The 26,037-nt window shown below is 43.8% G+C and overlaps 1 protein-coding gene across 3 annotated transcripts in view; it reads right to left on the reverse strand.

Moving 5' to 3' along the window:
- LOC139757368 (venom phosphodiesterase 2-like) overlaps positions 1 to 24,465 on the reverse strand; it is a 156,099-nt gene extending 131,634 nt beyond the window's left edge. For 2 of the 3 annotated variants that reach the window (XM_071677790.1, XM_071677782.1), the window contains exon 1: positions 24,372 to 24,465. In XM_071677790.1, the coding sequence (XP_071533891.1) occupies positions 24,372 to 24,383 (12 nt within the window). In that variant the 5' untranslated portion in view covers positions 24,384 to 24,465. Of the gene's footprint in view, positions 1 to 24,156; positions 24,178 to 24,371 lie in introns of those variants that run through there. The other variant, XM_071677799.1, reaches the window with a different exon arrangement.
- Between the last annotated feature and the right edge of the window lie 1,572 nt (positions 24,466 to 26,037).

Consider the following 26,037-nt stretch of genomic DNA (forward strand, 5'->3'; position numbering starts at 1 on the left):
TCACCTCTTGCACCTTTCTCTTGACCTCCTGTCTCTTTCTTTTATACCTCTCCCACTCAATTGCATTTTTTCCCTGCAAAAATCGTCCAAATGCCTCTCTCTTGCGAGGTAGCGCAAGGAAACAGACGAAAGAAATGGCCCAACCCACCCCCATACACATGTATATACATACGTCCACACACGGAAATATACATACCTACACAGCTTTCCATGGTTTACCCCAGACGCTTCACATGCCCTGATTCAATCCATTGACAGCACGTCAACCCCGGTATACCACATCGATCCAATTCATATATATATATATATATATATATATATATATATATATATATATATATGCAGAGAGAGAGAGAGAGAGAGAGAGAGAGAGAGAGAGAGAGAGAGAGAGAGAGAGAGAGAGAGAGAGAGAGAGCGAGCGAGAGAGAGAGAGAGAGAGAGAGAGAGAGAGAGAGAGAGAGAGAGAGAGAGAGAGAGAGAGAGAGAGAGAGAATTTACATATACAAATAAATACACAAACCCAAGGCCCAAACGAGGTAGTCTGGCCTTAAAGCTGTTTAAAGAGACGTAGGCCCCTCCATAATAGGAAGAGCAAAGGATAGCAAAGTAAAGGCTCTCTCCCTACCTTCTACCCTCTCCGACAACACGCCGGACAGGGAACAGTTAGTAAAGTAACTTGCAGGACAAAACAGCCAGAAGCAGACTTTCACGTAATAGTTATAAAGACAACAGTAAGGATAAACTTTGAGCTCCTGCTTCGGAACTTACTATGTCTATGTTACTCCTGAAGTGGAAGAATGATACAATCATTCCCTTATGTTCCCGTAAAGGTGGCAGCACGGCCAAGCGAGATCAGTGGCTGAGATGACTAATTGAAAGACTTATTCAATAACGGAGAGTGAGAGGTGATGACCAAGCTTAATTTTGAACATCTTAACAGTGCTGTTCTGAACATGTTCTGGGAGCATATTCATTCCATGCGTCAATAATGCCATCAGTAAAGAAATTTATCTTGCAATCCAGATTAACTCGATGACCTCTGAAGTTCAAGTCCCTAGTCTCTCATTAGCAGTACTGGCGCGGCCGTGAAATATCTTTCAGTGTCAACGTTGTTGAGCCCTTCATGTATTTCAAAACAATATATCAACTTGCCTCAGAGCCACCTCTTGTCCAGGGAGAACAGATTAAGTTCTTGTATTCTGTCCTCATATGGTTTATACGAAAGGAAGGAATCAATTCAGTTGCTCTTCACGGCACTGTTTCCAATTTAAGAATATCTTTATCGAAGTAGAGGGGACAAGAACAACACTGTGTATTCGAGTTGGGGTCTAACTAGACTTGGGTATGATGGCAATACTACATTTCTGCTTTTGTATGTGAAGTTTCTGTCAATAAATTCTAGCATCCCATCGCTTTCTTGGCAGCTTCTTTACAATTCTGGAAGACTTTGAAGTTGGTGAAGACAGTGACCCCTAGATCCCTCACACAACGGTTGTACCTCAATTTTGTGGCCCATCAGTTCGTAATCGAATTTCTTGATGAGATTTCCTACCTGCAACAGCCGACAAATATTGACGTTGAACGGCATTTGCTTTTTTCTAGACCACTCAGCGAGCTATTTCATCGAGATCCTCTTGTAATAGCCTATTTTTCTTCATTTGATATGGCACTGCCGATCTTTGTGTTATTTGCAATTTTGGACACAAGTTATTTAGCCCTACATTAATATAAAATATATGACGAAAAGTATAGGACCCCCAGGACGTATCCCTGGAAGACCCCACTTGTTACGGGTGATTGCGGTGACACCTTCACCATTCATTGGGACTCTTTACTTCTTTTCACGTAACAATACTTCTGTCCAGTTTCCTATGCCACTGACTCTTTGCATCAGTTTAACGTGGTGGACTTTGTCGAATGCTTTTTGGAAGTCCAGAAATATAAATATATTACTTAAGTCTTGTCGTGGGTACTAATTTATGACAGAATTCAGGAAGGTTTGTACAGCATGAGCTATTACATGTGAAACCATGCTGTGTATTATTGACCAGACTCTGTCGTTCCAGGTAAGTTACGGTTTTATCTTTAGTAATCAACTCGCATAACTGTACATACAATTGATGTGAGCATAATGGGACGGTAATTGCCAGGCATTTCTCGGTTTCCTCTTTTTGAATATGGGAATATTGTCAGCCAGGCTCCAGTCCTGCGATAATTTTCCATCTTGGAAAGGTTTATCAAAAATAAAGGTCAAAGGTTTGGCAATTTCATGTGATGTTTTCAATTACTATCATGAGATTGTAAGAACTAGATTAAGTATATCAGCTTCCCTCTTCGGCTTTGTGAAAGTTTGGTAGAGACAACTGTCCTCGACAAAGTTGACAAGTCTAGCAGATTCACTTTCTACACCTGAAACAGTTCGCTAGTTGATTTCTGGAAGATAAAAATCCCCAAGAATGATCGACCCTCTACCTTTATCGCTCGATGTAAACTCGTAGAGCGTCAGTGTCTGCTGGCTGACTAGGACGTGTATATATATATATATATATATATATATATATATATATATATATGTATATATATATATATATATATATATATATATATATATATATATATATATATATATATATATATATATTATCCCTGGGGATAAGGGAAAAAGAATACTTCTTCCCACGTATTCCCTGCGTGTCGTAGAAGGCGACTAAAAGGGGAGGGACCGGGGGGCTGGAAATCCTCCCCTCTCATTATTTTTTTTTTTTTAATTTTCCAAAAGAAGGAACAAGGAAGGGGGCCAGGTGAGGATATTCCCTCAAAGGCCCAGTTCTCTGTTCTTAACGCTACCTCGCTAACGCGGGAAATGGCGAATAGTTTGAAAGAAATATATATATATATATATATATATATATATATATATATATATATATATATATATATATATATATATATATATATATATAAAGTTTATGTACGGTTTGGAAAATTGTGTGCTAATCAGAACACAGTAGTGTTGGACAGCAACAGATGCTGTAGTCTGAATTTCATTGTAGTTTAGGTAAGATTTTACATACAATGCAGTTCCACCTCGCCCGTCTCTGTCCCTCACAAATAATTAGTCCGGCAGATGTACTCGCAAATTAGATCTTTGTTTTACGTGTTTAGAAATGTTTCTATAAATATAATGATATCAACGTGTCTTGTGTTTACAAAGCATTGCAATTCAGCTATTATGTTTCAGATTTATCGTATTTTCATGCAAAGTCCATTTAAGTACTTCATGTAATTTCTATACAAACTTGGTGGTATGAGAGTGTTACCGGACTCTGCCTGCTCCAAATTACACCGTGAGTGAATAAGAGTCACTTTAGCGAGGCTACATTACTGGGAGAATTGTCTTATCAGAAAACTTCTCATACCAAAGAGTCTTTATTTCCCTAGCTGGGGAAACGCCGCCTTGGGATGCAATAGCCTTTAGAAAGGCTCCGGATCTTTCATAGAAATTGGTCCTGGGGGTAAAGATATACCTATGATTCCAAGAGTTTGTGTGTTTGTGCGCACCCTTTCCAGGCCGAACTGTAGCACCTGGAGGCTCCAGATATTGGATGCAAGTACTTCAAAATCCGGGCCAGGTTGTAGACCACGCACGTGTGTCTTGAAGACAGGTTTAAGGCTACCAAAAGCCATCAAATGCCTCCCCAGCCTTGTATGTTTTCACTCAATTCACAGCACTCATTCAATATACGTGATATAGCGACCTCAAATTACAATGAAGGTATGTACCTCAGCATCAGAGGCAGGGTCCAAGGGTACCAGAGCCTGGTCTTGCAGGCCAACAAAGGCCACCTTTCAAGGTTCAGACTTACTACAGCTTTATGGTAATCACTCAGCTCAGGAGCAAGCACACATTCTAATTTTTTTTTAACCAGGAGGCCTTGGAGGTGTCATCTGAAAGCCAAAGAAGACCATTATCATATATTTCTTTTATCGAAGAAGCCCTTTTTTTTTCCGTGCATCGTCGGGGAACATGGAAATACGTCTTTGGTAGGTTCACTGGCCGGTCAGCGAGGGTCAACTCCCCGGCCAAGGGCATTGACCATTACTCTTCTAGATCTATACAAATGACTTGCCTAAATACGATTGCGGATGGAGTATATGTCTGGAAGGAAGTGAAAAGAAAGGAGAAATTAATCAAGTTACGAGGGAACCTAGACAGAGGGTGCATGAAACTCAACCCAGGTAGTTTTGAAATAATGAGGAAGGGTCACAGTGAGAGGAGGCCTCGGTGGGAATATTATCAATCATGATATATGCTGCAGGAATCACTGTGCGAGAGAAACATGGGAGTCGACATCGTCCCTACCCTGTTGCTAGAGTCCCCCTTTAGGAGAATAGTTAAGGAGACCAACTGTCTGCCGGAAAATATCAAAATTACATTTAAGATTATGGATAAGGAAATATTCAGCTAGCTGTTCATGTTTTGCATAATGTAAAAAGCAGAATATGATTCTCAGGCACAAATAGGTAATGGAGAAGGTCCAGAGGAAAGCAAATATGATGGTAAGAGAATCAACAGAGTTGAGTCACAGGAACAGGACTAAGGGCCTTAAGTTTATCCACTAGGGAAGAGAAAAGAGTGAGGGGTGGCCTTATCACAACCTTTTAAGTTTTAAAACCAGACTGACGAAGACAGTGAATGGTTCTTCTAAAGATGTAAGGATGGAGCAACCAGAGGGCATAAGCTGAAATTAAGCGAAAGACTCATTGGAATAGATATAAAGCATAAGAGTGATGGACGACTGAAGCAAACAATGTACAAACAGTAAATGTAGACAACATACGGAAACTTAGAAATGCATGATAGATGAGAATAAACACGAGATTGAGCCCAACGAGTGCAAAGCTTCCTCGCCGTAGAGTACAATTAGATAATTAAATATAAATAAATTACACATACATACGCGCTAAGGCACACAACATATACTATGATGGAGAGCAAGACTTAGGCACACGGATGGCATGAGCTGCACGACAGATGGGGTAAACAGCGTCACCATAGTCTGAAAGGTTGCACTCAGCGTCTTAACTTCTGGCCTAAACTATCAAGCTTCGTACATCACCTATTCTTCCTATGTTTCCTGTTGACAGTCTGCAATTTTGATTAAGATTAATAATTCAAATACGAATACATTCTGAATTCTAATGAGGAAAGAAAGATATTTGTTTCGTTGAAGAGCTCCCATAGCAGGAGTGTAGATCTGGTTGCTGGCGGGGGATGGGAGATGTGGTGGCAGACACACCCTCGCATCGTAAACCAACTTTACCAGTGAAAAAACCAGTGTTACCAGATTCATTGTCCCGTGTCGTGCATAAGTACCCTCCCCAGTCTTAGGTACACGTAGCCACCAACTCCAGAACAATACCAACTCATTACCAGATCCGCGTCTTTCTCGACACAACTCATTCCCTCTCCTCCACAAGGACTAAATCTGTCCCCCATGTCATCCTCTCCTGCATAACAGTCGCATAATCCTCTTGACATAGTTCCAAACCATTTTTGAGTCCACTTCCACAGTCCGAGTCGATCCTCACTTCCCCACTTGACAGAAGCAACCTGTTCCCGATTCTCCTCGACACGGTCTAAACCCCTCAAGCTGAAAAGTTTGTTCTTCCTTTGACAGTGCTCTTTGACACAGGCCTAACCTACTCCACGTTACCCACCACAGCCTCGGTCTGTCCCTTCATCTAGCCTCCGACAGATTCCCTGCTGATGTACGTCAAGGCAGAGGCCCGACCCGACCATAAACGTTTGTTCCCCCTATGTGTCTTCAGTCCTTTGAGCATGACGGTACGACCTGCGACATATTCCTGAAGGGTATGGTTGAGGGTCAGGCCATTTTACCCAAGGGTCGTACCCGTCATGCTCAGACGGTGAAATTCCTAGCCGTCCCTGCTAGACCTATGACACGACGGTGTCCTGCATAACGCTGTGGTCCACGCCTGGCGGGGCAGGTTACAGTTACCCCTGGTTGAATTAGCTAATCACACTATTCACCCAAAATTTCCAAAATGATTAGACCACATGTGCAGCTGTATGATTCAAAACAATTTCTGCAGTGCATCATTCCAGCCGAAACGGAATAAAATGAAATGAAACGTCGAAATGTTTAGTTACAGCTGAAGGACATCCTTGCCATCAAAATGTCTGTTGAACATATCATTATTACTGTCATTGGTATTATCATCATCAATATAAATATTATTGTATAGCCCCAAGCTCAGGGGAGCCACATAAGTGGAGGGAACCAGGTATATGGCGTGATCTAGGCATGTGGAGGGAGCCAGGTGCAGCTGATGATACCTGGAAGACCTTGGCGGCCTGTGATGGGGTGGGTGAGGTCGGCCTTAGTTTTTGCCCCAGTGGCTCCCACTGGCACACTAGCACTTAAAATGAGCTACCACACTGGGAGTCTTTAGCAGACTAGTGTACGTGAAATAATTACATAAAGACCTCACGTGGGCAAATATGCAGATAGATCAAAACAGAAAGACATGGGAAGATGAGAATAATCATAACATGTAACTCAAGTACCACGTGAACTGGTATTAGCATAACCCAGCTTCACCTGAACCGAGTGATAAATACCTCCTAGGAGCAGCTTGGCACCTAGGGTTAGGCCTGCAGCTTGATACCTAGGGTTAGGCCTGCAGCTTGGTACCTAGGGTTAGGCCTGCAGCTTGATACCTAGGGTAAGACCTGCAGCTTGATACCTAGGGTAAGACCTGCAGCTTGGTAGCTAGGGTCAGCCTGCAGCTTGGTACCTAGGGTCAGACCTACAGCTTGGTACCTAGAGTAAGGCCTGAAGCTTGGTAACTAGGGTAAGGCCTGAAGCTTGGTAACTAGGGTAAAGCTTGAAGCTTGGTACCTAGGGTAAGGCCTGAAGTTTGGTACCAAGGTCAAGCCTGCAGCTTGGTACCCAGAGTCAGGCCTGTAGCTTGTGCCTGGTGTCAGGCCTGCAACTTGGTACCCAGGGTCAGGCCTGCAGCTTGATGCCTAGGGTCAAGCCTGTAGCTTGGTACCCTGGGTAAGGCCTGCAGCTTGGTACCCAGGGTCAGGCCTGCAGCTTGATGCCTAGGGTCAAGCCTGTAGCTTGGTACCCTGGGTCAGGCCTGCAGCTTGGTACCCTCAGAACATGAATATCTCACAGCGTGTTAAGGAGGTTGTCATACACTGAAAATCCCAATGCTAAATATGACAAAATGGTCACACGAAGTAACCATATTTCCACTGATGGAGACGAGCGGGAAAGCTGCCCAGAATGAGCTCCTCAGATGACTATATGGACCACTCCCAGGAGAGGTGCCAAATGAATGTGAGAGAAAATCTACATTCACAGTGATGCATGAGCGGACCAGCCAGCAGGAAAGAGCGGCTCTTGGAGGGCGTCAGAGACTATAATAGCCACATCCTGGCTTCGTTGTTCTCTCATACGGGAAACTCGACAAACACTTTTAACAGGATAACGTCTGAATTGCGGTATTCTCAAGGTAAGGGAATTAGATGAAGGTTACTTGAACGGTAAGATCCGTTACGATGACAGAAACTATACCTACGTCACCATGCTCACTCCAGGGTTACCATTTCATCAGATAATAGCTTAATTGACGCTATAGTTGCAGCACTGCCATTTCATGTTTAAACTGAAAGACTTATGAAAACGCTACGTTCCTTGGCCTCCCACAACCACAAATTGTAAGGTGGCTGGCAACCAACGTCGACACCACCCAAAATTAGATTTAATAATTCATCCCACTGAACAATGGGGTGTGCTTCCTTTCGAGCGTTTTTGTTCCTCAACTTTATAAAGCGATAAAATAAAGATCACGTGACTTCCCCAGTCACATATTGTTTAACATCTGCCTGAATGCAATATCTGAAATTTTTCTAATATTCTAACTTAAGATACACAGAAGCCAGTCTCATAATTACCATTTTCCTCAGATCATCTCACTCTCCGATAAAAATTCTAAAGGAAAGTCTGTTCTGACATGAAATTACTTTATCAATAATCAGATATTTACTTTGCAATTAGTTTCACGCGACTTACGCCAAGAATTCCTCAGCTCAGTAGTTCTACATTAATTATCATTCACTTCCTCTTCCCAGCTTCTCCACACCTACACAATTTCCTCCATTCCTCTGTAACATCCACCGTTAGTAAGCCCTCCCCAGCCAAGGTTGGAGGCTACAGCAGCCGCACGTTATCTTGCCGTGCTCCTTTCGTGTGATAGAAGATTTCAACACCCCCGTTTCCTCTCTTCTACCGTCCCTGACTTACGACTACCTTTCCCTATCAAGACTCGACTAGCTTTCCCTATCCTGACTCCCGCTCCCTGTACCTATTCACTCTTCCTTTCTCAACCCAATCTCCCCGTTTCCCTGGCCCACCTAGCTCCTACCTTCCCTTGAGCATCTCCCGCCCCAGGAGACGGTCGAGGGCAGACCACCTGGCCATAACCACCACCTCAACATCTATTTCCCTATAGTAAACAAAAACCGAACTCTACGTCTGGAGACGACTGGTGCAAAAACTTAACGGCCGGTAGTACACCAGGTAGCTGGACCTGAGCCAGTACATTAGGCAGTGTTCCCACGTTCCTCCACGTTTTTACGAAGTTAACCGACCTTGGCTGCGGCTGGCTGACGTTGTGGTACTACAGGAGGAAACGTAGTATTTAACCCCATTGTGTGTGTGTGTGTGTGTGTGTGTGTGTGTGTACTGTAACACCTCCATCAGTGGAAATGTAGACACTTCGCGTGACCATTCTTCCATTCATATTTAACATACGACTATACAGTGTGACAACCTTGTTAACACGCTGTGATGTTCATATATTGTGGGTACCAAGCTGCATGCCTGACCCCGGGTACCAAGCTGCGCGCCTGACCCCGAGTACCAAGCTGCATGCCTGACCCCGGGTACCAAGCTGCGCGCCTGACCCCGGGTACCAAGCTGCATGCCTGAACATAGGTACCAAGCTGCATGCCTGACCCCGGGTACCAAGCTGCACGCCTGACCCCGGGTACCAAGCTGCATGCCTGACCCCGGGTACCAAGCTGCAGGCTTGACCCCGAGTACCAAGCTGCATGCCTGACCCCGGGTACCAAGCTGCATGCCTGACCCCGGGTACCAAGCTGCAGGCTTGACCCCGAGTACCAAGCTGCATGCCTGACCCCGGGTACCAAGCTGCATGCCTGACCCCGGGTACCAAGCTGCAGGCTTGACCCCGAGTACCAAGCTGCATGCCTGACCCCGGGTACCAAGCTGCATGCCTGACCCCGGGTACCAAGCTGCGCGCCTGACCCCGAGTACCAAGCTGCATGCCTGACCCCGGGTACCAAGCTGCGCGCCTGACCCCGAGTACCAAGCTGCATGCCTGACCCCGGGTACCAAGCTGCATGCCTGACCCCGGGTACCAAGCTGCGCGCCTGACCCCGAGTACCAAGCTGCATGCCTGACCCCGGGTACCAAGCTGCGCGCCTGACCCCGAGTACCAAGCTGCACGCCTGACCCCGGGTACCAAGCTGCGCGCCTGATCCCGGGTACCAAGCTGCATGCCTGAACATAGGTACCAAGCTGCGCGCCTGACCCCGGGTACCAAGCTGCACGCCTGACCCCGGGTACCAAGCTGCACGCCTGACCCCGGATACCAAGCTGCACGCCTGACCCCGGATACCAAGCTGCACGCCTGATCCCGGGTATCAAGCTGCATGCCTGACCCCGGGTACCAAGCTGCACGCCTGACCCCGGGATACCAAGCTGCACGCCTGACCCCGGATACCAAGCTGCGCGCCTGATCCCGGGTACCAAGCTGCACGCCTGACCCCGGGTGCCAAGCTGCACGCCTGACCCCGGATACCAAGCTGCGCGCCTGATCCCGGGTACCAAGCTGCACGCCTGACCCGGGTACCAAGCTGCGCGCCTGATCCCGGGTACCAAGCTGCACGCCTGACCCTAGGTACCAAGCTGCACGCCTGACCCCGGGTACCAAGCTGCACGCCTGATCCCGGGCACCAAGCTGCATGCCTGACCATAGGTACCAAGCTGCATGCCTGACCATAGGTACCAAGCTGCATGCCTGACCCCGGGTGCCAAGCTGTACGCCTGACCCGGGTACCAAGCTGCATGCCTGACCCCGGGTACCAAGCTGCAGGCTTGACCATAGGTGGCAAGCTGCATGCCTGAACATAGGTACCAAGCTGCACGCCTGATCGTGGTTACCAAGCTGCATGCCTGACCATAGGTACCAAGCTGCACGCCTGATCCTGGGTACCAAGCTGCATGCCTGAACATAGGTACCAAGCTGCACGCCTGATCCTGGGTACCAAGCTGCATGCCTGAACATAGGTACCAAGCTGCACGCCTGATCCTGGGTACCAAGCTGCATGCCTGACCATAGGTGGCAAGCTGCATGCCTGAACATAGGTACCAAGCTGCACGCCTGATCGTGGTTACCAAGCTGCATGCCTGACCATAGGTACCAAGCTGCACGCCTGATCCTGGGTACCAAGCTGCATGCCTGAACATAGGTACCAAGCTGCACGCCTGATCCTGGGTACCAAGCTGCATGCCTGAACATAGGTACCAAGCTGCACGCCTGATCCTGGGTACCAAGCTGCATGCCTGACCATAGGTACCAAGCTGCACGCCTGATCCTGGGTACCAAGCTGCATGCCTGACCATAGGTACCAAGCTGCATGCCTGAACATAGGTACCAAGCTGCACGCCTGATCGTGGTTACCAAGCTGCATGCCTGACCATAGGTACCAAGCTGCACGCCTGATCCTGGGTACCAAGCTGCATGCCTGAACATAGGTACCAAGCTGCACGCCTGATCCTGGGTACCAAGCTGCATGCCTGAACATAGGTACCAAGCTGCACGCCTGATCCTGGGTACCAAGCTGCATGCCTGACCATAGGTACCAAGCTGCACGCCTGATCCTGGGTACCAAGCTGCATGCCTGACCATAGGTACCAAGCTGCATGCCTGAACATAGGTACCAAGCTGCACGCCTGATCGTGGTTACCAAGCTGCATGCCTGACCATAGGTACCAAGCTGCACGCCTGATCCTGGGTACCAAGCTGCATGCCTGAACATAGGTACCAAGCTGCACGCCTGATCCTGGGTACCAAGCCTCAGGCCTGACCAAGCCGCAGTCCTGACTCTAGGTACCAAGCCGCAGGCCTGACCCTGGGTTCCAAGATGCAGGCCTCACACTGGATACCAAGGTGCACGCCTCACCCTAAGTACTAAGCTGCACACCTGACCGTGAGTACCAAGCTGCAGGCCTGACCCTGGGTACCAAGCTGCAGGCCTGACCCTGGGTACCAAGACTGTATATAAGCCAGGTATCATACAGACCGCCGACGCTCGGCTACCAGCAGATTGTAACAAAAACATTACAGTATACACAGACAACACACTGTACCGCACACACCTGGTATCACACAGATAACCCAGGCCTGTTGATCTGCCACATGCAAAATGAACCTGTTATCGATAACTCGTGGGCTGGTGAACTACGAAATGCCGCGAAAAAAAAGACTTTTATTACAAAGGAAAAGAAGGCTTTGTGGCTTACAGCTCGTAGCTTAACCTGTAACAAGATATTCCCCTCCTCTGTGGAACACCACGAACAATTACGACGCACACAAAAAAAAATTTGGTCACTAAATCATGCAACAAATATTTCATTCTAAGAAAAAAAGAAACCCTTGACCACCAGCAAAAGGTGTTATGCATAAAAAACAAAGTTTGTTGGTCTACAATACCTAACCACAGATGCAAATAAACCTTGGAAACTAAAGTAAGGCATTTTTTTACGCTTATGTTTCGTCTGTCAGACTGAAGGTCAGGAGCATCTGTATGTAAAACTGGATCCTACGACTGTGCCCAGCTGGAGCTGCTGTGGTGGGGCCACCAGAAACTGGTTTACCCATTACCACTGACAGTATGTGGAAAAAAAAAAAAGACGAAATAAATACTCCCTTGGCCAGTTTAGGAAAAGGGATGGAGACTATGTGTACAGGAGGGAAACGGAATGGGGGGAGGAAAAGCGTTATTTTATAAGACAAACAGAGGATGAAGAGGGTAAAAGGTGATAGAAAAGAGAAAGATGAGATCATAGACACAATTAATGAAGGTAATGAGATGGTCATAAAGGGGAAATATAGAGGAACAGGATACGAGGATGCGATAGAAGATCCCAAGGAGAGAGAGAGAGAGAGAGAGAGAGAGAGAGAGAGAGAGAGAGAGAGAGAGAGAGAGAGAGAGAGAGAACGTGCAACAGTGGAAGCAGGAGGAGGCTAACACAGGACAAACGCAAAAGGGGACATACTATAATACTGAAATGGAAGGGCTAGAGGAAAGGAATGGCAATGAAAGGTGGAAGGAGTGTGACGCCATCAGCCTGCATGACTCAGTGTAATGATAATATATTTTGATAATGTAATATACCTAAGGGAGATGTATCACTAAGGACATCCTGTAGTCTGGGAGCATTAGCAGGAAAATGTGGCAAAAGGAAAGGTTCTTCTGAGAAATTAAAGTACGAGGCACTGTGACAACGGCTTAGGGAAATCAGTGATTAATTATCAAAGCCTAACCGAAAACTTTCAAGTGGCAACAACTTTAACATCAGAAGAGGGTGTTCAAAATTTTTCGGTTGGTGGATGTAACTTGTCGGCCTTAATGACCCAAGAAGTTGATAGGCCTGCTAATGCTCATCCAACCAACGAATAAACCCCACTCTATATAACAGGAAAGTACGGGTCTCACAGCTCTAACTCTATGACGACCACGTTCATGAAAGATTTTTTTTTTTATCTAAGCCACTCCAGCTCCATCGTACATCACAGTATTTTTCTTTTAGTTTAATACTAATGCAACACACACTTTCACTATGTAAGTAGCCTTTGACAGATGTGGCGGCAAATGTTGAGTAACAGTATGTGCTAACACTGCTGAACTATCACATGGTCACTGTTGACAACACTGAAGGCTACTGACGCGGTCGGGTTTGTTTACCCCTGGCGGCTCACCACCTGCACCATACGTACTGAATCATTCCAACAGAGTAGCTCTCATTGCAAAGGAAACGTATTACTGGCGAAACAAGGCAGAGTGTAAAGCGATGAAGAGTGATGGACCTGACGCCATCAGGAAGAGTTGGGTGCTACCTACAAGGTGATTAACTTCAAAACCCTAGAGGAACTCAAGATGGATGAAAATGCGAAATCTCTTGGGCTCAGTTTGCAGAAAAAAAGTAAACTCTTGATATCTCAATCTTAAGAGGCAGCCAGTCCTAACTGGACGTGACCAGGATCATCTACAGAGAAGTTGCCTCACACAGGTGCTACGGGCGGAGAGGACTGTGGACAGAGACAACAGCCCTAGCAACAAGGTGTTCCTCCACTGGGTCGGAGGGAAGGAGCTGGAGAGATAAAAAGCAGGACGTCTGGGATATTTTTAATCGGTGTATGTTTCAAGGACGACAAGATGTTAAATGTGTAGACGATCAGAGCATATGAAAGCCAGGTGATCGTGCCGGGGGAGGTGTGGAGTTTGCTTCAAGCAAGACCGACGAGACATTATTGTAGGGGAAAGGTGATCAACGGGGAGGTGGGCAGCCTGTGTACCAACTGTTCGAAGGATCATTATGCTTGGAATCAGAACTGCCCACTGAAGCCTTGGGCGATACCTCGGAGAGACCGAAGCTCTGTGAGACAGTTCATTCCTGGTCCAGTCTCGAACTTTGGCCCTGGTCGAGCCACGCCAACAGCTTCATTTAAACTTCCAATGTACACAAACTTCTCACCTCTTCTGACGAGGGAAACATTTAATGAAAGTTCCTGATACCCTCTCTCAGCGGACTGCAGCCCACAACCCGATATCCTAAATCAATTGGAAAAAATGCTGAAGTTAATCGAGAAATACAATTATGATGTATATTCGAACTTGGCGGATAAACCGGTATACAATGAAGAAAAGCCTCTCTGCCAATACATCAAACGACCTTTCAAAAGGAAAATGTAACTGGTTTTAATCCCTTGGGACGACGGAACAAAATTCTACAAGAGCGAAACGTTCACCCTCAGCAAAAGGATCAGGAAATAAGGGGAGAAGTTGACTCCCTATGTCCTGGTCCTCAGACATCATGCAGGTATCTCACCTCACCAACCAGTACAAACTAGCCGGAACTTCCGCTTCAGGTTTGGCCAGGTTCGGAACTGGCTTCACTGGCATTAGTGCAACTGTCAATGACAATGATGGACGAGGATCGAGTGATTAAGTTCAAGGAGGTTGACTGAGTTACAGGATCCGACACGAAACCTTGGCCACTCCTCAAGATAGTGCAATGGAATGGTACTATCGCCATGATCAGTGTTGCAAAAAGTTCGTTGTAAAGATCAATTGTTGTTGTCACCAGATAATTATCTTATTCCAGTCAATTTCTTGCTTTGATTAAATGATACGTTTTCTTGTTGCCGTAAATCAGTTTTGATAGTAATTGGCACAACTGATTTTGTTCCTGTAAATTTCTTGATATGATAGTAAATAGACGATGATGTCATCTTGCGTCTGGAAATCTCATATTTTGAAGGCAATTTTATAGTATTATCTTGCTTGAATTTCCTTTGATAGTATTCGCATAATCTGGTATCACTGACAGCTGTATGATTTAAAACAATTTCAGCAGTGCATCATTCCAGCCAAAACAGAATAAAATGAAGTGAAACGTTGAAATGTTTAGTTACACCTGGAGGACATCCTTGCCATCAAAATGTCTGTTGAACATATCATTATTACTGTTGTTGGTATTACCATCAATATAATTATTCTTGTATAACCCCAAGGGCCCTTTCTCTATGGTGTTCCTTCAGCCCCAAGGCTGCGTTACATTCAGTAACAGAGAGGATGTGCTCCTTTGAAGAGAATTGTTCGACCAGACACTATTCAATAATACAACCTTGCCGAAGGTGACGTTTCACCCGTGGCGTAACCACAAGCGGGCAGAGTACAACAACCTCCTCGAACACGTTTAAACCCACGACCATAATCCTGTGCTTGACAATGATTCGACCACTTGTCTGAAATACTGAAACACTCTAACTCTACTGACAATGTTAACCTTACCGCAGCTCCATTATCTTCAGTTACAATTATGTATGGCTACGTGGGTCTACACGGGAATAAGGTTACTGACAACTTAGTCAAGCATGAAACAGCACAACGAACGGTCGACGGACGAATCTCTGTGTGAACCATTGGAAACGATGGTTGATGTTTGCCTGGAGGCGCCATCTGCTGGACCGCAACAACGCTAGGCTCAGGGGAATTTAAATTTTTTGTAAGGTGGAGAGGGCAGTCGAGTAGAGGGACTCGTACACTGACGCAAGGTCGACATTAAGATATAACAATGTTACGACACGTGATATACGTAAATTATATAAATATTTACCACAACCAGCGATCTTTAGCCACGGGACTGTCAGGAGTGAGGAAAGCCTCGCAGCGATTTCTGATTAATGAGGCAGCTACCCATATGCCAGGGAGCTGAAGCTCGAAGGACGGTAAGTCCTGTACAAACTGTATGTGAGTTAACAGGTATTCTGCAACTCATAAACTACATTGCGATGACTTGTTACATGTGAAAGACTGAATCACTGAGGCTAATATTGCCATTCGGCAATGTATTAAAATGTCTGTTGCAATGTTTTCTCAAAGTGTTATCATGGAGAAATCACTAACATAAAAGGTACCGTTCGTCATTGCAATACTTCTCATATCCAGAAATAAATGTACCATCTATTGGCTATACTCAGTTTTTTTTTTTTTTAATTTTTCACACCTGTTATACACATCCCTCACATTCCTCTGTTCGTAGTATCTCTCACATCGTACTGGACACACGTGCTATTCGTATTAATTCTGATTAATACGTCAGCAGTTGTAATAAACCTGACCGCCACACGCACACCGCCGTTCAGATAAGCATCTTACGGTGCTGGGGTTCGGTTATCTAGCAAAGGTGAACAAGTAGCCGTGTGTTGAGCAATGTCTACATCCATGACTGGCTGTCCCAGGAAAAACTATGGTAAGTTCAAAGTGCGTCTATATCAAAGACCGTAGCCAAGGTTTAAACGGTGAAATATAAGGAGAAACAAAATTCAGCCTGAGACTAAATTTCAGATGCAAACAAGATGGCTAAGGTTGTACGAAACTTTAAGAAGCAGATGTGGGTAAATTACCGTCAGCTGAAGGACGCAGTTAAGCTCCGGATGCAACTGAATTATGAATGCAGTTAAGATCCGGATGCATAAGAGTTTGATACATATAATTTGAGGATAGACTGCAGTTCAGGAGGCAAGTTCAAAGTACAGTTAAGTTCAAGATGCAAGATAAGGGAATAAGCACGTTACAGAAAATGATTACAAAAAATAAAAAAAAGGTGAAAATGGAGACAGTCGAGGCGAAAGCGACGATCACGTAATTAGGAATGCTTGTCAGTCGATGTCAGGCGTCAACCGACAGTCACACACACCGTCAACAGACGTCGGGACATCAGCTGAAGTATCGTCAGGCAATGATGTCAACTATACCGTTTCAGAGAGCGTGAGTGGAAACTTGTTTGTTTCTTGGTTAACAGCGCCTGCAGAGCCCACCTGAATGTCAAGGTCTCCCTCAACCATACCGCACGACGCATATCGTGGACTTCACAACATGAACTTCTGACGTGACGAATGAATATCAGATCCATAGAAAAACTCTCAGCAGGCTTGAAAAATGAATCATCATTCCAAAATCTAAATTTCTGCCGTCGCCTGGTCACAGTGTTGTCAATCTAAAAGTGGGCCTTTAAAGGCTGTAATGGAGGAGGAATAGACACACGAACCTAAATTTCTTGATTTCTTGTAATATAACTCACAGTCCGGTTTGTGTGCAAAGCCTGCATCTCATAAACATGTGGAATCAGATTTTTTTTTTAAGTCCCCAATAATTCTATTGACTCGTGGTGTATCGGTTAGCGATCCTGACCGTGACAAATTCACGGGCCGCCCAGGGTCGACCGCATCGGTTCGAATCCTAATTGCCGCAGTCGGTCCATAGTCAATTCAGCCGTTCATGAACGCAATTCCAGATTGGCTTTGTGGTAAGGACTGGAAATTTTGGTTCTCCGGTTAAAACAAGCGAAATATCAATGACCACACGCCTTCGTACGGAAACTGCATATCTACGGTGAAACGATCAATAAATAGCCCTTAAACTTCACGTACTGAAAGATGCCAATCATGACGTGGACAGTGGAGAAAACAAAACAATTAATCACACACCTTTAACCTTCACACGGCAGCTTTACCACTTCCTGAGGCCAGCCGTCATGCTCCACCCTCCCTACATCACATGTGTCGTACAAATGTGGTTTAAAGTGATCTCCGCTTACGCGTTAGTCAGGCAGCGCCAAGAACAGACGAAGAAAGGCCGTATCCGCTCACATTCGTTCTCCAGCTGTCATGTGTAATGCACCGAAACCACAGCTCCCTATTGTCCAGAACCAGGCCCTACAAACCTTGAAAATATAAGTGAACTATTTCCCCCTGGGTGCTACAATAGTCGAACCCGATTCATCTGTATGAGAGCCACGTATCATTTACATCAGATAATCAGACGGTCAATATTTGACTGCTGGGGCGCCCAGTACTGTCTTATATCGTATACCATGTGTAAATTACACCCTGATATATATATATATATATATATATATATATATATATATTTTTTTTTTTTTTTCAAACTATTCGCCATTTCCCGCGTTAGCGAGGTAGCGTTAAGAACTGAGGACTGGGCCATTGAGGGAATATCCTCACCTGGCCCCCTTCTCTTCCTTCTTTTGGAAAATTAAAAAAAATTGAGAGGGGAGGATTTCCAGCCCCCCGCTCCCTCCCCTTTTAGTCGCCTTCTACGACACGCAGGGAATACGTGGGAAGTATTCTTTCTCCCCTATCCCCAGGGAATATATATATATATATATATATATATATATATATATTTTTTTTTTTTTTTTTTTTTTTTTAAACTATTCGCCATTTCCCGCATTAGCGAGGTAGCGTTAAGAACAGAGGAATGGGCCTTTGAGGGAATATCCTTACCTGGCCCCGTTCTCTGTTCCTTTTGGAAAATTAAAAAAAAATAATGAGAAGGGAGGATTTCCAGCCCCCCGCTCCCTCCCCTTTTAGTCGCCTTCTACGACACGCAGGGAATACGTGGGAAGTATTCTTTCTCCCCTATCCCCAGGGATAATATATATATATATATATATATATATATATATATATATATATATATATATATATATATATATCTTTTCTTTCTTTTAAACTATTCGCCATTTCCCGCGTTAGCGAGGTAGCGCTAAGAACAGAGGACTGGGCCTTTTTTTGGAATATCCTCAACTGGCCCCCTCTGTTCCTTCTTTTGGAAAATTTAAAAAAAAAAAAAAAAAAAAAAAACGAGAGGGGAGGATTTCCAGCCCCCCGCTCCCTCCCCTTTTAGTCGCCTTCTACGACACGCAGGGAATACGTGGGAAGTATTCTTAATCCCCTATCCCCAGGGATAATATATATATATATATATATATATATATATATATATATATATATATATATATATATATATATATCAAGAAGTTAAAAGTTACCTTTAATGATGCTGTACCACTGGAAGTACAATCACGCCTAAGAACTTCACACTCAAATGAAGTTCACTTTCCCACGATTCTTTTATAGAAATTGGTTCTAAGGAAACAACTGACTTACTTCCTAGGTTCCCTCACCCCATACAGACACTATTAACCTCTCTCTCTCTCTCTCCAAGACTTGCATATACTTCCCTCACCACCCTATCCATAAACAAATCAAACAGCCATGGTGTCATCATATAGCCCTACCGCAGCCCAACCTTCACTTGGAGCCACTCACTCTCCTCTTTTCGTACTTATACATACGCCTTACACTCTCAATAAAAACTTCCCACTTCCTGCAAAAGGCATCTCTATCGCGTTCACACATCCTCTATCACTTCTGAAGCCACTTTGTTGCTCCCCAGTCTGATGATCTGTACATGCCACTACCTTCTCAATCACCCATCTCCCATACAACTTACACCATACACTCAACAAGCTTATACATCAGTAGTTTGAAAACTCATTTCAGTCCCCCATGCCTTTACAGAATGGCACTATACAGGCTTTGCGAAAATCCTCAGGCACCTCACAATGGTCCATACATACAATGAAAATCCTAACTAACCAATCAACAACACAGTCACTGTCAAAAATAAAGCTGCTGAGTCTGGGGATTGTTAATTCATTTTTGGATAAGTTTCCTTCTCAATAAGGAACCCTTTAACACAAGGTTAATTCTACATTAGGCCAAATTTCTGCCGATCCTCGTAAATACACACTGGCATGTAGAGCGTTAGTGTCGGGGCACAACGTTGTCGTGGGTGGCGGCAGGTGTAAGACAATGTCAGTTAGCTACAATACCAACTGTTGTCCTCCCTGTGCTCCAGGGTAATTTGTGGTTGGCTGGTTAGTGGGGATCTACGCTCATCAACTGCCATGGGAGTTACGGCAATCATTTATGGCATTCAAGTATGAACTTACATTCTAGTGTTCTAAACGAGAAAATATCCGTTTCCTGCTATTCAATAAACGTAACGACTTTGTTGACAATATGTAATGCAGTATACACTTCTCCGAAAATCACAACAACAAACATTTCCAGGGTCGGTGTGTTGAATAAACACCTGCCGGAGTTGCTCTGTGCACTGTCACCACCAACAAGAACAGCTGGTCGGGTCTGTACCTCCCAATCGACCCCCACGGTGCACAGCGCACATCCGTCAAGGGTCAGACAACATGGATGACTGTGTCGTTTAGGTTAAGGGCAATCAAAACTTGACGTCTAGTATGCTGGAAATTAAGCAAGCATTTTGCTGCTGTACGATGATCCTCGACGTGGAGACATGCAGTAAGGAAAACAAGAAAAATGCAACCAAGTCTCTTAAATGATACAAATAATAATCAATTACCCGAACACACGGACAGAAAGACACGGAAAGAATGAACTAGACGCATTGACTAGCACATGTGACCGCATACTAAAATGAAAGAAGTGTGTACGCACACACATACATAGAGCCACGTATGTACGCACACACATACATAGAGCCACAAGTTTAAGTATATACTGGGGAATTTCCTCTACCAGCAAGCACTATTACACACTAGGATTAGAAGAATTGGCACACCATCATCACATGAAAATTGAGAATATCGTATGAAATACACCGACCGGGAAAAAATGGTCGTACATTTCTTCACTCATGATGTAGCAGACGATGAAGATATTATAGGAGCAGAGACGAGACCAGACTCAAAAACGACATATAATAGGAAAAGGAGTTCACAAACGGGAACCAGGGCATTGTGGTGAAGGTTCTGGGAAACTTACAATCGACGAGTAGGAAAATGTGTGCTACCTGTGGCCTCAAATGCAGAGAAGGTTGAGAAAGAGGGGACAGAGGTCAAAAAGCGAAGATCTGCAATATTCCGTGACGAAGCAATAAGCGGAACTCGCTGGCCAGCATTAATAGCAGATTCAGTTCCTCATCCCATCACTCCTGGGGAGCCACTGACCGGCTAGCCATCATCCTCTGACATCAACGTACATCAACAATTCCAACAAACTTTTCGAGAAATTCATCAGGAGTAAACTTAGTTTAAAAGAGATAACATAAAGTCATGACGGAAGTAAAATCGAGGTTTGTGATAACATACAAGTTAGTCTGGTACGTGGATAATGAGTGTCAATTCAAGAAATGTAGAGGATAGGAAAGAGTGAAACAAGGCATCAATATGACCATTATGTAAAAAAAAAAAAAAAGCTGCAGGAACTGGTGTAAGACAGACTTGTGATTCGACATCTTTCCAAACCCGTCGTAGGAGTCCCACATTAGAAAAGTCACGAAAACAAGCTATCATCCATCAATATCACAACAGCATTCAAGTATATAAAAGAAATACTCTGGAAGGGTTTCACATCGTATTTTAGGCCAAAACAAGAATGTGGTTCTAAGTTTGGTCACCGCACCTCAGGGAGTACACAGAGCTAATGGAGATGGTCCAGAAGGCAACAAATCAGCTCGATGACGTAATGGAGCAAAGTTCTTCGTAAAGTGTAGGGATGGAACAACCAGAAGCCATAACATGAAATCAATGAAGAAACCCATTACAAGGGAAGTAAAAAGGCACTCTTATAGTTTAAGAAAAGTGGATAAGGGAATAAACTGAACGGGAGCAGAGTAAATGTGGACGGCAGACAGTATAAAAAGTTAAAAAGATGGTAAAGAATGTTAAAGAGATGGAATCCCGCGATTGTAAAACTCCTCTCCACACGAGGTAATAACATTCAACCCCTAAACACACAGACACACACACGCACACACACAGACACACACAGACACAGACACACACACACACACACACACACACACATACGTGAGGGCAGTAAAATTGCAAATGAACAGAACAAAAAGTCTGGAGGTGGATGGAGAAAGAAATCCAGGAATCGGTCAGCAAGTTTCTTTTACCAAGGATCATTGATACAAAGAAAAATGGAGGAAGAGGTTCGTGATGATATTTGGCCTCGAGGGCCACATTAACCCTTAGGAGGAAAGGGAGGCACAGATTGAACATTGGAAACTTACATTTAAAGGCATGGGAAACAGAATAGCGATATATATATATATATATATATATATATATATATATATATATATATATATATATATATTCCATACCTTGATCACTCTTTCCCGCGTCAGCGAGGAAGCGCCAGGAACCGACGAAAGGCCGCATACGTTCACATCCATTCTCTGTCAATCTTAATGCATCGACACCACAGTTCTTTATCCACATGCAGGCACTACAGACCTTTCCATGGTTTACTACGGACGCTTCACATGCACTGGTTCAGTCCAGTGACAGCACGTCGACCCATGTAAACTACACGGTTCCAAACTTTTCAACCCCCTGCAACATATGTTCAGGCTCAAAAATCGCTCAAAAATCTTTTACACTCCATCCTTCCACCTCCAGTTTAGTCTCTCCGTCCTCCATGTTCCCTCCACCCCTGACTCATATATCTTCTTTGTCAACCTTTCCTCACTCATTCTCTCCCTATGGCCAAACCATTTCAACACACCTGATTTCTCAACCACTCTTTTTCATTCCCACACATTTCTTTGACCCCTTCCTTATACTTGATCAAACCACCTCACACCACATACAGTCCTCAAACGTTTTATTTCCACATCCATCCTCCTCTGCACAGCCTTACCTATGGCCCATGCCTCACAGAGGCCGAAATGTGATAGCCAGTTGTTGTTATGGCAGGCAGAAAAAAACTTGCATATTGTTAGTGATTTGGACCAGTGGTCAATGCAAAATAATACACTAGGGGAGACGCCATAAAAAGCGAGAGAAAAAATATAGCAAAAAGTGAAGGGTGGGGGATCACCGAACACACACACGAAGATCCCAGGATCATAATGTATGAAGTCTAGACGTCCGAGAACTGACGTCCTCAGACCTTACCTCAAAAGGGAAATTAAACGAGATATTACTAAAGCGGTGAAAAAAAAAGCCAAGGAGACGAAATTACACCTATCAACCCCCTCCCCTTCAACCACACACTCACAGGGAGCCAGTAAGGAAAAAGCGGGGACGGGAGGAGAATCTACCACAACCTGTAAGAAACAACCGCAGGTTTAAGGACCTACGGACACTATTGCTCATGTGACCTTCAGAAAACATATAATGGTAAACCAAGAGTAAGCACAGTCTGCGTGATGTATCTAGTATACAATCCAAAAAGAAAAATGCAACGAACCAGATCAAATACTTAAGGATGATAACGGTAATTAGGATGGAACAAGATCTACAGGAACAAGCCCTACTCCATAATGAAAAATTCAAGTATCGGGAATTATTAAGCGTGGAAATTGCCTGAGAAAACCTTGGTTCGTGGGATAACAGGAAAAAAAAATATTTACAGTTTCTAAAATATATCATGAGCCAGCCTTGCAACAGTCCACACTACAAAGTGAGGTGATAAGATTCATACACAATCGATATCTGTTATCATTTTCATGTGCAACAACCAGAGAATTAAAACATCATTTGTTGTTCCATACTTAGGAAAAGCTAGTACAGTATGATGGAACGCGAAACATGAAATGAAATAGGAAAGATAAACATAAATGCCAAAAGGTGATGCTGTAAATGCGGGGAAATTTTAGAGGCCTTAGAAGGAGAGGTGTATAGGAGCAGAGCAATTCATTGGCTAGAGTCAAAGCAGTCTTAAAGTGGATTAAAATATATTCACGACATATGATAGTTATAGTATAGAGGGTCAGTCTGGTCGCCCTAGTGGAATATAAAAATACCAGTAAAAAAGATTCATCAGTTGGCAACAAAAAGAACCACCGTTTGTTGCTACGCTACAGGGAGAGGCAAGCTAGCGTTAAAAGTGAGAGGGATAGTGGGCTTCAGGGAGAGGCAAGCTCACGTTAAGGTACGAGAGAGAGAGAGAGAGAGAGAGAGAGAGAGAGAGAGAGAGAGAGAGAGAGAGAGAGAGAGAGAGAGAGAGAGAGAGAGAGAGAGCCAAGCGTACGATAAAAGTGTGAGGGATAGTGGGCTACAGGGAGAGGCAAGTTCACGTTAAAGGTAAGAGATAGCGGAGACACTATTATATAATTTTCAAGTTCCGAAATACGATATCTCGGCCAAAGGGAGAGGCAAGATATGTTAGACATCAGAGGGATAGAGGAAAGACACGATTATATAATGTTCAAGTTCCGAAATCACTATCACCTAAAGATATATATATATATATATATATATATATATATATATATATATATATATATATATATATATATATATATATATATTTCACACGATATTTTGTTTAACCGGCAGCGTAACAGTTTAAACGTGTTACAACAGTGCAATCACAGAATCAACTTACCTAGACATAGTCCTAGTGCAGCCTGAGTCCATCAAAACCTTTATATATAATCAGCTAATCATTATGACTGCAATTATCACCAATAGCCACACTAATAAATACACTGCCCTCACCACTCCCAAGTCTCGGTCAACTTTATGCCATGCTATAACCATTCCAACCATCATAAGTGTGGGCACGTAAAGAGCCGGGTGGTGCCCAGCGTCTAGCCATACCTTGACGCTCATCCCGGGCGTGTGTACAGTTCAAATACTTGACAACGACTGAGCAGGAACAGCCTCACCCGCCATACTACCTTGTTTGAGTGCGCTAAAACGTCAGGGACTACGGCTGAGGTGCCATATATCATATATTAGGAGTATTTATTTTCTTCACATTACGGCGATTAATGACGGCAAGAGCATTCATCATGAAGTATCTATCCAATGATAGGTTTCCTTCTCAGAATTTGCTTCTTGCTTATTACATTTACGATTCATGGTTGATATATTTTTTGTGGTGTTACAACCCTACACAAAAACACAAACGAGTACACACAAATTCGACACAGAAGCCCTTCAAGTGATAAGCCTCACTGCAACTGACACACACACACACACACACACACACACACATATATATATATATATATATATATATATATATATATATATATATATATATATTACAATGAGGGTGCACTTTCATAGAATACGTAATGTCCTCCTGACAGCAGGACTGGGGCCTCTACCATTGTATGAGTTGAAATCGCTAACCACTGTCTAGTGGTCAGGGTCCCTAGCATACACACAAATGGTATGTTCGATTCCTGCTAAGACAGAACTGTGTTACATATATTTACAGACTCTCTCTCTCTCTCTCTCTCTCTCTCTCGTTCGCCGTTTCCCGCGTTATCAACGCAGCTTCAAGAAGAGACGAAGAAAGTCCTCAATGGCTAACCTCCATTCTCTAGCTATATATATATATATATATATATATATATATAACGGGAGGGGAAGATTTCCAGACCCCTGCTTGTGCGTCTGTATGTATGTGCTTTTGTGCCCATTTCTCAAGGCCGAAGCGTAGTACCCTGAGGCCTTGAACTTTGTGTGTAAGTGCGTACGTCAGAATCTGGACCAAGTTTTAGACTACGCTCGTTGGCCTTGAAGGCCATCTTCAGACCACGAAAGGCCATCCCTGCCAGGCTTATTGTATACTTTGGTCGCTGCCTTCATTCAAAATTAGGCCACCTAGCAGCCTCAGATTATAATGAAGATACCTCAGAATCAAAGGCACGATCCAAGGGTGCCAATCCTTAGCTCAAAGACCAACAGAGACCACATCTCAAGACTCATACCCACGACAAATCATGGTTCTTATACTACCTAGAGAAGACCACACGTCGATTTCTAAATATGTGATCTTGAAGGCCATATGGAAGCCAATAAATGTTATCTATATATATATATATATATATATATATATATATATATATATATATATATATATATATATATATATATATATATATGTATATATATATATATATATATATATATATATATATATATATATATATATATATATATATATATATATATTTCTTTCAAACTATTCGCCATTTCCCGCGTTAGCGAGGTAGCGTCAAGAACAGAGGACTGGGCATCTGAGGGAATATCCTCACCTGGCCCCCTTCTCTGTTCCTTCTTTTGGAAAATTATATATATATATATATATATATATATATATATATATATATATATATATATATATATATATATATATGAAAAGTAATCTTTTGCATGTATCGCCAAGTACAGAACTAAACACACACACACATCCAACACACCACACACAACAAAATAAGCAGCCTCATATGGAGTGTCAAGCTGTATGCCA

This window comes from Panulirus ornatus, chromosome 2 (assembly GCF_036320965.1).
Source record: "Panulirus ornatus isolate Po-2019 chromosome 2, ASM3632096v1, whole genome shotgun sequence".
Lineage (NCBI taxonomy): Eukaryota > Metazoa > Arthropoda > Malacostraca > Decapoda > Palinuridae > Panulirus > Panulirus ornatus.